Source organism: Meriones unguiculatus, chromosome 18 (genome assembly GCF_030254825.1).
Source record: "Meriones unguiculatus strain TT.TT164.6M chromosome 18, Bangor_MerUng_6.1, whole genome shotgun sequence".
NCBI lineage: Eukaryota > Metazoa > Chordata > Mammalia > Rodentia > Muridae > Meriones > Meriones unguiculatus.
Genome location: NC_083365.1, coordinates 13,973,277 through 13,986,422, shown reverse-complemented (window position 1 = coordinate 13,986,422; position 13,146 = coordinate 13,973,277). Strand labels below are relative to the sequence as shown.

The window sequence follows — 13,146 nt, the reverse complement described above, 5'->3', positions numbered from 1 at the left end:
TTAGCACCCCCAGTACGTGCCTGCCACCGTGCGTGCGTGTGTGTGTGTGTGTGTGTGTGTTCTCTGTGATCCTCTTAGCTTATCTAAAAGTTTGTTCTTTAAGACGTTTATTACACTGTTTTGATCATATTCATTCCCTTCCCCAGTTCCTCCTTCCTAACTCAGCAATTTCATGTTGTCCTTCGCTTCAATTATTATTGTTTTATGAGTTTTCATCCATAAGATGGTCAGGAAACATGGGGGTGGGTATACACCAGAGGAACAGGACATTGGCTGTGAGGTTGTGTCACCTGTATAGGACAGGGAAGCTGTCCCTTTCAAGTCTCAGTATACTCACCTGAACAAGATCTAAGCAAGGACAGTCCTGTTTGACATGCCAGCGTGCAAGGGAGACTCTCACGAGATCTACCCCTTAATTAATACTGCGGCTGTGTGCTTCCTGAGAGTAAGAACATACATGCACATGTAACATCTCATCTGTACATGTTACCACATGTAACAGTCATGATCAGCAAATGGTAATGTCCTCATGCTGTCTTGTTGCAGACCTGAACTGCTTATCTGTCTTGAAAAGTCCCTGAAAAGCTGGGAGTGGGGTGTGAGGGTAGGGGAGAAATTGACCAAGACACAGCCTAGACCCGTGCATCGATGAGGTTCACTTTGGCCCTGGAAACTCCTGTCTTTGGAGAGGTTGGCAGACACTCATGAGAGGATCCAGGCAGTTGGAGTTTGTAGACTCGCTTCGTTTCTTTTAGCTGGCAATTCCACGGGTTGAGAGTTAGGTTTTGTGCTTCTGTAGGAGTGCTGCAGAGACAAGTTGTCCTTGGTCCCTTCAGGGGGAGGTGTGTGGTGGCCCTCTGGTGCTGATAGTGTAGAGGCAAGGTGGCGTCTTCACTGTAGAATTCCCACTTAGTGGACTCAGAGCTTAGGACACAAGAAGTCAAGCTACACGGGGTTGGGGGGTACTGTAGGCCTCCGCCTGAAAGACGTTTCCTGATCATTACACCCAGGGCAGTGTGCCAACCATTCTACACCTGGGTGTCCCCTCTGCGCTGTGGTACCCTTCTGGAAGACTCGGGGTGGCAGAGGCTTTGGGAGAAGCTGGACAGATCAGGGAGGTCAGTGGGTCCAGAGAAAAAAGCTCAGAGAAGCTGATTGTCTGGAGGTCGTGGAGAAAGAAAGCAGGTTGCGCTGAGGGCTGTGTGGCGTGGGGTCATCTGTGTCTTGCAGCCTGTGCGGAGACGTGTCAACGTGAGGCCACCCACTTTTTGCTCGCCTCCAGTAGCCAGCATCAGCGCTATTGGCATACCTTAGCTGCTGCTCCTGTACCCATATCTGAATCTTCTGGGGGTGACATCGACTATAAGCCATATAATCCTCTGCACCCCTTGCATACTCATTCTGGAAAGAAGATGGCCCGCTCATGGGCATTTTGGCTTTTGGGCTGGGGTTGCTGGGAAAGGCCTGTCAAGCCCTTCAGATGGTTGTTCTAGGGGACGTGCTCTCAGTGGACAGTCTAATGGGATCCCTTCCATTGTCTGGTCACAAGAAACAGTGCGTCTTTGTGTTTACACTGCCACTTCCTCCTCTGTCCAGGACGTGTGCAGGCATGAACTGATTGAAGTGTGTGGAGACAGCAGCATCGCCGCCGCATCAGATAAAGGGGAGCCGAGAAGGTGCCCCACAGATCAGCTTTGATAAAACAAGTTTGGCTGAAGCGCGTTACGCACTGGAGCGTATGAGTGTTTTAAACTTGAAGTCTGTGTGTCTCCTTTCTTAAGAAAAGGAGCCCACTCTGCTCTCTGAGTTTGTGCTTTTAGAAATGAGGGTGATTCCTATAAATCACCAACGAGGGAGAGGCCTAAATTATAGCTTGCTTGGATGGCACCAACCAGAGATGTGGCCTCGGGCCATGTTCTCCAGAGGCCTTCATTAATTGAAAGCTGGAGTTTAATAAGTTGCCTTCTTAGACTGTTGAGAAAAGCACCGTTAAAGACATGAATATCAATGTGAACTCCACACCAGCCCTGACTCACGGAAGGATGGGTCGCCCCGCAGGTAGTCGCAGGAATTTATAGATGAGCAGGTCTCTCCTGGTGCAAAAGCAGTCACCAGGAGGTGAGGTGAGCTGGTACCTGCTCTCGTCTGTGACACGTTTCCCTTTGCAGTCTGGAGGAAGCGATTTGGCATTTTGGTTTTAGTTTTTGTTCACACCTCACCTGGGCCACACCGTTTCTGTCCAAATGGCTGGAAGCGGTGAATGCTTCAGTTTCTCCCTTGAGGCAAGCAGGAGGACTTGTGTTAGGGTCGCTCCACGGCGTGTAGCTGCTTTTCTGACTAAGGGCTCTGTGTGGCTACTAGAAACAGCGAGCCTCGTAAGCAAAGGCCTCCCATCCAGGGGCATGGATCCACCCTGGCATCAGGGGTGATGAATGACACAGGCTGGAGGAGCTGTTGCCAGGAACCCTGCCCACCTGGCTGCCTTCAGATGCTTCAGACCCGTGCCTCTGAAGCAAGTGCGTTCGACCCTACGGGCACAGGCACATCTGTCTGGGTGTAGGCAAATCTGAGAGGCGACAGGAGCACTGGGGTGTGTTTCAGTGGCTGGCTGGGTGCTGGGCTAGACATGCTTGTGTTGATCTACACCACGTGTGAGGCTTCTGTCGGCCTGGCAGGTGCTACACCTGCAGTTGTGGGATGCCGAGCCATGAACACGTAGCCCAGCAGGTGCCCGGAGGGGAACTTCAGGCAGGTTCACGGGGTTTTTTTTTTTTTTTTTAATCTCTGGAGGAGGAAATGAAGATGCAAAAGAAAGGAAGGTTTGGCCCTTCTGCAGACACATAAAAATAATAAGACTGTTGCATCATCTCCTTGCTAGACTTCACCTCGCTGAACCAAAGCGGGAGGTTTTAGTTGTGGTTAAAGTGTGCTGCATCCCACTAAGCATTTCAGAACAGTATGTTCCTGCTCTGAACCGAGTATTTTGTCCCTTGTATGTCTCACAGGAGACATATTACCGATCTTGGGCCTGGCTGGCTGGCCATAGAGCAGGACGGAGCCCTGGCTCTGAAGCCTGCCTGGCAGGATCCCTGGTAAGTACAAGTGTGTGTCACAACCACCAGGATGGCTAGCTAGCGAGGTAGGCCCGCTGTGAGTAAAGTGGTGAAGTGGTTTCTGTGTCCCTATGAAAGACCTTCGCTTTTAACAGTTACCGCTGTGCGATGCATAGAAGGAGACAGGACACGAGCTCAGTCCGTGAGAGTGTCTGCAGCCTGTATGCAACTTTCAAGCCAGTGTGGCCCTGGTAGGTGTGTGACAGCTCTGCCTGCTTGCCGTGCTGGGGTTGGGGTATGGATGAGAACACACCTGTTCCTCTGATGTTCAGAGGCATTGCATCATGCCTCTTTCTCCAGCCGTCGTGACCACTGAACTGCCAGACCCAAGCTGTTGAGATGCTCTTGATCCCTTGGTGGCAAATGGAAAGTGAATCTGGGCTCTGGGCAGCAGTCATCTGGCCGTAAGGCAGCCACAGGTGTTGAACCAGCCTGGAAATTCCAGCAGCTTCTCTGTCTGAAGGTGGAAAGGGGCGAAGGCCTCACAGCTGCTATAGTAAACATTGTTTAGATGGCTGGATTAGGATCCCATGAAGGCAGTGCAACCCTCAGCCTCCTGGATGGCTCACCCTGAGGGGCAGGGATGGGGGCCAGTGTGCCATCCAGGTGAATGTTGCATTGCATTCATTCTTAGGAGCCAGAACCTACAGCAGAGACTTCCAACCAGGGTCCTTCCTGGTTGCATAGTCCAAAATGCACTGCCTCCATGGAATCCTGGTGAAGTTTTCTTAAAACTGGAGCCTTCGGTGTGGTCATTTAGCGTGAAAACTTCCAACTAGTCAAATTCTCCCTCTATCTCAGAGTTCTGAGGGTGGGCCTATTCTGGGATGTTTCTGTCTCCAAGAACTTGGGATAGGATAAAGGGTTTGTTTATTTATTTACCCTTTTTTATGTGTGTATGTGCATGAGTTTATGTACATTGTGTGTCTGCGGGCCCTCTGGGAAGAGGGCATTGGAGCCCTTAAACTGGACTTAACAGGCAGTTATGAGCTATCTAATGAGGGTACAGAGAACCCAGGTACACAAGAGCAGTGAGTGCTCACAACCACTGAGCCATCTTTCCAGTCAAACCCCACCATTTTTACCCCTGTTCCCTTGCCTGCCAGGAAACATGAATTGAGGTGTGGTTATGTTGGCACAGACCCCATCCCTAGGTCTCGGAGCGTCTCCTCCTTGGTGTGATTTTAAGTCTCTCTCGACCTTTATATTTTGTTGTGATGTGGTTACCCTTTGGTGCCCTCCTCAGGTCAGCTGTCTGCATGGTGTTGTGTTAATTTAAGGGTGGGCTCTGTGTTGGAGATTGGCATTTGTAGTCTGAGCACTGATTCCACAGTTGCTGGAATCACCCTGGGGGTCTTTCTTCCCACTCCGCAAGGCCAGTGAAACCTCCTTTGAGCCGAAAGGGAGGCGACCTTGAGCGATGAAAGGCCTCCCTTCTTGGAGGCAGAGCCGTGTTGACTCCAGAGTCCCCTCCAGAGTCTGTCTGCAGCACGCCAGCATCTACACCATTGCCTTCCGCTGTGGGAGCCTGAGTGTTTGGTCCTAGGTGACACATGCCTTGTAGGAAGGTGTGGGACAGGGTACCTGTCCTGGTCCTGCCACCTCTTGCCCTGCTACCTCCAGCCAGTTGCAGTGTGGGGAGAGCCACACTGACACTGTGGTTTTTTGTTGTTGTTGTTTTGTTCCCGTGATTACTTATTTCATTTAGCGGCGGAAGTAGGTGATTCAACTGTCCCCCAAGCCGCCTAGACTCAGTCCAAAAAGCACTAGAATGTCTTCTCAGGGCCCTGCCTGTCCCCGATGCCTTTTAAAGAACAGTGTAGTCAGTATAATAAGTCTCCCAAGTTCCTTTGTGGTTTAATCTGAAACAGTTGCTAACTCTCGTCTAACAAGTGTTTTCGCCTAGAGGAGGAAGGACCGAGAATGATTTCAACAGGATGAAAAACCAGCCCTTCAGTGGCAGGGCCACAGGCAGAGTGCAGTGGACAGCAGAAGTTCATTTCTTCACAGTTCTGGGGAGCGCATCAGTCTTAGCTGCAGTGCTGTCTTCACACACCCCTCTTGCACCGTTTGTGTTGCCCCTCTCGGTCTTTACAGTCAAACCCTGCCGCACCCCAGCCAGTGAGTTCGTCTTAACCACCTCGCTGAAGGTCCTGCCTGCATAGACAGCCGTATCTGAGAATCTGGGGGACGCTGTGGCCTGTGCAGAGGGGGTGCCAGAAGGGAGGCGAGGCTTCTCTCCTTAGTGTACTGTACTCTCCGCTTCGAGTGGTTTGAATCAGGGAAAGTGGTCTGTTTTGTACCAGGAGGCATGTAGGTGTGGTGCTGAACTGTTCCCCCCCGTACACAGACGACTCTGGGAGTGCCTGAGTGTGAGTGACTGATGCAGACCCGCTGGACGCAAGCCAAAAGGTGCCTCTGCCAAGGGCTGCGGGCCCAGGAAGGAAGATCTGATGCCCTTACTCCTTCGTGTTTTCTGTTGTTGTCTTTGGAGTTCTGCATAGGTTGTGAGCGGCCTCGCAGCACGGAGGTGGCTTCTCCCCTGGACACTGACATTTGGCTGGCCACTCCATCCTCGCTGCAGATAATGGTCATTTTCAGGCCTGATTTTTCACCCTGGACATACTGTTCTGGCCCGAGCACCCAGGGGCCTGTGCTTCCTCTGACCTCTCGCCAGGCTCTCCCTTGTATGTGTGTGTGAGTGTGGTGAGGCAGCTGTGGTTACAGCTCTGTAATGATCCTTTCAACTCTCCTGAAAGCTGAAGCTTGGGCGCTCAGCCTTGGGTCCCCCTGTATGTGGGCCCCCACTCACCCTGGAGCATGGAGCCCTGGCTTCCTGGCTGCAGTCTGCCTCAGCCCTCCGCACGTTAGCACCGCCAGGCTCAGACTGCCTGTCGCACCTGCAGCACCCTCACTGCCCATCCTCCAGCTGTTCGCTCCCGCGTGGGCCACATGCGCTGGGCCAGACGAGCAGCTCCAGCCGCCGTGCCAGCTGTCAAGGGATTTCTGGACTGGCACCGTGCTCTGAATCAGTACTAATGGCTTCCTCCGTTGAATGTTGTCCAAAAGCAATTGTTCACTTGTTAGAGGCGCGTGCCATGCTGTCACACCAGGGCCCGAGAGAGCGGGCACCTCCTCCCCCTCCCAGCCCCCCCTTACCAAAGACTTTGCCAGAATTTCCTGCATTCCCACGTCAGTGCCGCCTGGCACGGGTTTTATGTGTCCTTTGTGCAAGTCTTCTCACTAACGTTGACCGCAGCCGCCATTGTCCACCTGTCATCAGATGGTCAGCCAGTCGTGGTCTCCCCAGATGTGGCCAGGACTAGAATCTGAGGCTTACCAAGTGTCAGCTGTTGAGGCCCATCCCTTGGGTGACCCGTTCTTGGCGTGTTGACTGGAAACTCCCAGTCGGCCCCATTGTCTGGTTACGCAGCGGTGACATAGGTTCGTACAAGCCTTCTCACCTTGGATTGATGGCTTACTCAGTCGGAGCGCGTGCTTTCTTTGTTTCAGTGAGTTGCGGTTCTATTTTGAATAAGCCTTTTCTCAGCCTGTTAACATTCGTCTTCACCAAAACGAGTCTTCCCCCGAGTTATTCTCACACAGAAGGGGCAAAGTAATTTTGAAAGTTGAATCAAAACAAAGCAATCTTGTGTGTAGAGCCGATAAAATCGCAGCCTGTGGTCTCGGGAGCACCTCCACAGGAATCGCTGACATAAAGCTGATTTCCTCCCATCTTGTTATGGAAAGAGAAGGGGAAATGCCCTGGCCTCTTGAGCTTGAGAGCTGTGTAAACAATGGGGAGAGGGGAGCTCCCCGCACAGCTGGTGTCTGCGGGGACCTCTGGAGTCTGAGAGGGGACAGACAGTCCCAGTGTGATTCATGGTCATTCCCAGACAGTCCTTAGCCGTGTTTCCCACCAGTCTGAAGGGAGGTTTGTGGGGGGCTGGGATGGCCACGAAGCCAGGTCCTGTTTGTGGGTTAGTCATTGAGGAAACAGCCAGGGCGGACTTCAGCCTTGAATTTGAAGCAGGTTGTGGCCTGTGGCGTTGAGGCAAATGTGTTCCCTTGCCTTTCACTCCCCTGTGAGATGAGTTAAAGCCCAGATGTGGTGCACTGGAAAGGTTCGAGGGCCTCTGAAATCTTCATTTAGTCCGAGATTTTCTTCGGAACAGTCTTCAGGTTGTAACAAACCTACATATGTCACAAGCAATGACGCTTTGCTCTTAATTGCCCTTTTCTTCCCAGGCCTGATGTGGGAGGGTGGGGTTGACTCAGCCCTCATCTGAGACAGTGGGCACCCCCCCCCACTGTTTGTCCTTCGGTCTAGCCAGAGGTATATATCACTTCCACTTTATTTAACTTCTCAGGGCAAGTAAACCCCCCTCCCCCCACCATCACTGCTTTCTCCAGTCAGTCACAGCTACCGAGTCCACCTCTGAGGGAGTCTAAGCCATGTCTGAATATCAGTGAACGTGGCTGGTGGTAAAGGTTCAAGTTCAGTCTTTATTTTCCTCTGCCCCCTCCCACACCCTCAGCCACTTCTCCCGAGACACCAACGCCAGGGACCTGGCATGGCTCTTGTCCAGCACCCATGTGAAGGTTTACAGTTCGGGGATACCTTTGGAGCAGTTTGATGGTCTTTTTTTTATCCCCCCTCCCCCTTCACTTTTATTTTCACAGTGATGGAGAATTTATTCGCTATCCTTGTACTCTGTGACATTGCATCCTTCCCCTGGGCAGGGCAGATGAAATGAGCTCCCCTGCCTTTCGCGCTCGCCCTGAGTGTGCCTCTCCTCTCCGGATCACTAGGGTGTGAGTAACTGAGAACTGTGCTTGTATCATTGCAGGTAAACAATTACCGAGAGGCTGAAGACCACCCTCAGATGGTTATCTTACAACTGCTACGCTTCATTGTGCGTCTAGTATGGAGAAGGCATTGACAGGGTCTTCACGCAGCCGGGATAAATGGTGGACATTGCTCTTGTTCAGACCGGTGGTACCGCAGCCCCGGATCTCCTGGTGCCGTGGCGATGCAGCCAGTGGTTCTAACTCAGCGGCGCAACGAGGGCCAACCGCACACGTGAACTCAAGCTTCCTGTTCAACACCACATGGCAGAATTGCCGGTAGACGATTGTTGTGAATGTAAGAGAGGGCGCTTCTCTTTTTAATGTACAGATGCTGGGTCTTTTGGAGAAAAGCTTATGCAAGAAAGGTGTTTACATGTGGTGTGTTTAATATTTTTTTTTTAAATCCACTTTCTTTGGTAATTGTTTTATTTTGCTTGAGGAAGGAAAACCTTTTAGTCAACTTATGGATGATTTTTATACTAAAATTCTTGAGAAGCTGTGGGCTACCCGGAAGATGACTTAAGCCCGCAGTGGGAACTGAGCCGGCCGATGTATAAGGCCGCCTGAGTTGCTTTTGAAAGATTACTGTACAGAATTTTTAAACAGAGAAAGTGGCATTGCCCTCTCTCCTCAGCCACAGCTTCTTTGGTTCCCTTTTTTTATTATTACTACCAAAACAGTTCTTATGCAATGGAATGGGTTAAAGTGGCAGAGGGTCTGTTTTGGTATGCCACTTCCGTTTTGTAAATATTGACCTTTTCGCTCAGTTGCTTCCATGGCAAAATTGCTCGCTTTTCATGTTTTTTCCTCAACTCCTCAGTCTGTCTGTACACTGTTGGCCCAGGGTGTTTTCATGATGAAATGTGTGTGGGTCAGCAAGGGCTAAGGGGCTGGGTTGTCCCCTGCTCCATCTCTCAAGCTGACTCATGGGAAGGGCTCTTGTCACTTCATCGTGGTGGGTTTGTTTATCTCTTTTATCCTGAGGGAACACAGACTCACATGCCACTTACTGACGCTGCCAGCTCTTCTGGCTGCAGGCTCTGCCGAAGTCGTAGGCTCTGTGGGCTCCGGCTCATCCAGCACGCACAGTGAAGCGGAGGCGGAGCCCACACTTTCTTAGGGGTTGGCCGGGTCATTTCAGGAGCAAGGGGCTCAGGTGATCATTTCCCGTGCTTCTTGGTATTTAGCCCTGCTCATCCCGTCTGGCCTGTGATACCTGAACTTCATCACCATTCCCTTGAACTCACCTTGCATTAGGGGGCTGGCCCCTACTTCATCCGTTTCCACACATAGGAAACCTCTGACACACCAAGGGAAGCACGCATCTTCCGAAGGACGGGTGCCTGCTTTGCTCTCTCCGTTTTAACAGTCGGGACAGGAGGTGAATGCCAACACAGCTTTGTTGGGCCATCTGTGTCTGGGGTGGGGGGTGCTCTTTCTTGGTACCTGCCCCTTAGGACCACATGCACCAGAAGCCCACACACACTGATCAGTCATTTCAGGAGCAGGCAGGACCCGAGGTATGGGTACAGTCTGGTGGAAGGAGCACTTCCCTAAGGTGTGCAGAGGCTCTAGGCCCCATTCCAAGCACCTCCTAAAACAAACCATAGCCTTGCAGCCAAGGAAGATGCAAAAAGAGGACAAAGAGGAAAGAACCCGGGAGGGCTGGGAGGAGCGGCGAGCCCTCTGACTTGAGAAATCGTCAGACATCAGGCAGCTTGCTTAAAGAATCGTGTGAGTTTCCAAGTGAGTGGGCAGTGCCAACAACTGTTTCTCTGGATTTGCCCTGCAGAGGGCCAGTGTTTTTATGTATAGAAAAAAATCCATTCATTTCTATTTTCCTAAGTGTGTGTGTGTGTTTATATATGTATGTGTGTGTATATATATATATGTTGTCTATATGCTTTTCCTTCTAGATTGAGATCATTTTGAATACAAATAATCTTTCTTTTGAAACCACACTTTCCCAGCCTCCTTGGATTTGTAATAGTTTGAAAGCTGTGTTGGCATTCACCTCCTGTCCTGATGTGTTGAGCCTGCTCATGGCTTCCCGTGCGGCTCCTGGTTGTAAGGTGGTGTTAAAAGTGCAACCATGGTTCTACTACACACACACACACACACACACACACACACCAAAGACAGAGCTGGTTCTGGGCCACCCCCGTCCTAGGACCTCCATTCCCAGGTGCCAGTCTCTGCGACTGGAGCACTTTACTGTCTCAGCCCTGTGGCTCTGGTACTGCCTGGGCAGGTACAGAGGCTCCCAGAGCCGGGTGCCAGTGGCATGTGTGACCCCTCAACCATGCTTACCTCTGGCCCATTGGCCTCCAGCCTGGGGGGGGGGCGGGGCTGGCCACTAAGGCAATTCACAGGGAAACAAGAGATTCTGTGAATTGTAGAAGTATTCAAGAACAGGATGCAGCACCCGGAACGTCATTGTGATCAGATGTCCTGTACTGTATCTGCTTTCTTAAAATCTCAATGGCTTCTGCGCAAAGCGCGTCTGCCTCCTGTGGGTAGACTGTCGTACTTATTTGTTATTTTGTCATTCTCTCTCTCTCTCTCTCTCTCTCTCTCTCTCTCTCTCTCGTAGAACAGAAACTAGATCCCCTTCCCATTCTGTGTGTGTCTGTCTGTGCGCGTGTGTGTGTGTGTCTGTGTGAAAACATCATGCGGGTTTTGTGCCTTGACAGCCTCCCCATGTGAGGTTTGTAAAAAGTGTCCTGTGACTTCACCCCCAACGTGGAATAAACACAAAATGACTTCCTGAGTGATTCTTCATATTTTCTTCCCAGAAACAAGTTAATGAATTCGGGGGGGAAGGGGTGCTGAAAAATCAGTTTCGAGTCTTTTCATTAAAGTATGTAATGGGTAACTACGCTTCTGTTTCCTCTTAGTGTTGTATATATTTTGACTATTTATTAGGTTAGGAAGTCCATGTTTTTATTCATCAACTGAGCCAAATGTCTGTGTGCAATTATGTTTCCCTTACCTTTCTTTGTAAAATTTTGTACAGCATAAAGGAGTAAAAAACAAAAATCACTGTTTTTCTAAACTTCTCAGAATTAAGGATTGTAAATATCGTAGGTTCTTTTTCTGTGTAATGTGCCCTACTGTTTCATAATGCTGTAACTTGTAGAGATGTATATTTATTTTCTGCTTATTTAATGTCTTAAGTTCTTAAAAGTGTTGACATCCCTGTCCCCCCCACCCCTGCCATCCCATGAATCGCTTCAGCTCCTGAAGTGGGGGCAATGACTGGATTTGTTCCCGAAGGTGGTCTCTGCTCTGGCTCCTGGCATTCAGTTCTTGGGTTCTGCTGCCTTCCTGATGAGTGTTTCACTGCCAGTGAGATGCCCTAGATGCGGTAGGCTAGAAGACTGGACTCTTAAAACAAAACAAAACAAAAAACATCAAATCCATTTGTAAAGCAGCTGGCTTCTGAGGAAAGCAGATTTACCAATAAGTTGACCATATCTTTAAAGAAGTATTAGCAGCAGATGGGGAAGATTTTTTTTTTTTAATTGAAAGAGTATCTTTGACAACTCAGTGTTGAGAGAAATAAAATTCTGCCACTTCTTGAGGTGCTGCTGTGTGGCTGTCCTGGGCCAGAGGGGGGCTGGAGGGGCCTGTTTCTAGAGCATTTGCCAAGCACACCTGTCTCACAGGCCACTGCTGCGTGGTTCCTGTGTTTTGAGGTGTGTGGACTGACCTAAGCCACTCAGCTCCTGCAGGTCCATGACCTTGCGCCAACTCTCCCATTTTTCTTGAGAGGTTGGAGTCCCCACCAGCCTGGGTGTCAAGATGGAAGAGCTCCCTGAAACTCTAGGGGCGCGTGACTTCATGCTGATGGCTCTGCCCGCCCTGCTGAGTTAGCCCAGTGCCTGTGTGGGGCTGCCCCGTACAGCTCTGTTCAGGTCGCTTCCACACATGTCGCTAAATCAGTGGGGAATCCTTCCTAAACAGCCTTGCACAAAGCACCCTCAAGTTCCCAGCAAAGTACTTGACCTCTTTTATTTGGGAATTCCAAACTCTAATCTAATAGTTCAAATAGGTTTTCTTGTCTAGATTCTGTGACCAGCGGTTACTGTCTCCAAACGTGTCAGGTACCCTTTAATAAATAGCACTGACCTCTGTATAGTGCCCCATCACTAACGAACCCAGCGTATGTAGCCTTTGTTCTTGCAGTTCCCCTGGCTTCCTTTATGTTTTGCACTGATGAATTTTGACAGGGTAATTGCCACTGTACTTGTGCAATACTGCTGTAAATAACTGCAGATTTTTTTTAAAGAAACTCAATCTTTTATGTTCTTAATGAATTTTATATAAATAAAACTTGCGACTAGCTTTCGTGAACTGTTTGTTTTCTTAAAAACGGCCAACAACTGAGGGTACGTGCCAATGGACACACCTGCCTTGTGTCAAGTCGGAGCACATGTGCTGTATGTGGGTCTTCTGACGTCTTGCTTGGAAATAAATCTGTGTGGTACAGTTAAAAGCAAACCATCCTGCCCACAGAGTCAGCCATGACTCAGTATCTGGTTGGAAAGGAGTTGGGAGGAAGAGGTAGGTCGGGAGTGGTCCCCTCACAGAACTGCTAATCTCTGTGGTGTTGAGGTGTCTACTGGGTGCAGACTAAATTAAGAGTGAGCAAGAGACACTGAAGCCCTCACTGTTGGGGGATTACAAGTTGTAAGGACCACTCGGATGAGTACAGGATTTGCCGTTTGGTTCTGAAATTGGTGCTGGGAAAGTCCTGAACGCTTTTAAACCAGGGACCTATTCATGCTGTTAATTAAGCACCTAAATGGGCTTTGTAAAATTCATCAACCTGTCGATAAGGAATTGTTTGAGCTACCACCCTGCACTGTGGGTGTGGACATTTGGACCCACCTTGGCGTTTTACATAAATGTTGTTCACTGTGTCTATTACCTAGCAACAGGCCATAGATCTTTCTAGAATTGTTCCCTTTCATCGGATGCTGGGGCCCTGCCTCACCAGCATCCGCCATCCTGATTGAAATTAGACCAATCTGTTCACAGCTCCAATGACACCAGGCCCTGTTGGCGTTGTCATTTAGTCTGAAGGGAGTGGTCTTATGTTTAGCCATTTGTTTCATTTTTCCTGATGATGATCAACTTGTCACGCATAACAAACCTTCAGTCTGTTGCTTCTCTTCTC

The 13,146-nt window shown here is 50.0% G+C and overlaps 1 protein-coding gene across 3 annotated transcripts in view; it reads left to right on the top strand.

Annotated features, from left to right (window-relative positions):
* Bcl2l11 (BCL2 like 11) overlaps positions 1–12,320 on the top strand; it is a 39,184-nt gene extending 26,864 nt beyond the window's left edge. For all 3 annotated transcript variants that reach the window (XM_021654640.2, XM_021654639.2, XM_060372069.1), the window contains one exon: positions 7,964–12,320. In XM_021654640.2, coding sequence (XP_021510315.2) covers positions 7,964–8,056 — 93 coding nt within the window. In that variant the 3' untranslated portion in view covers positions 8,057–12,320. The remainder of the gene's footprint in view (positions 1–7,963) is intronic.
* The last annotated feature ends 826 nt before the right edge of the window (positions 12,321–13,146 follow it).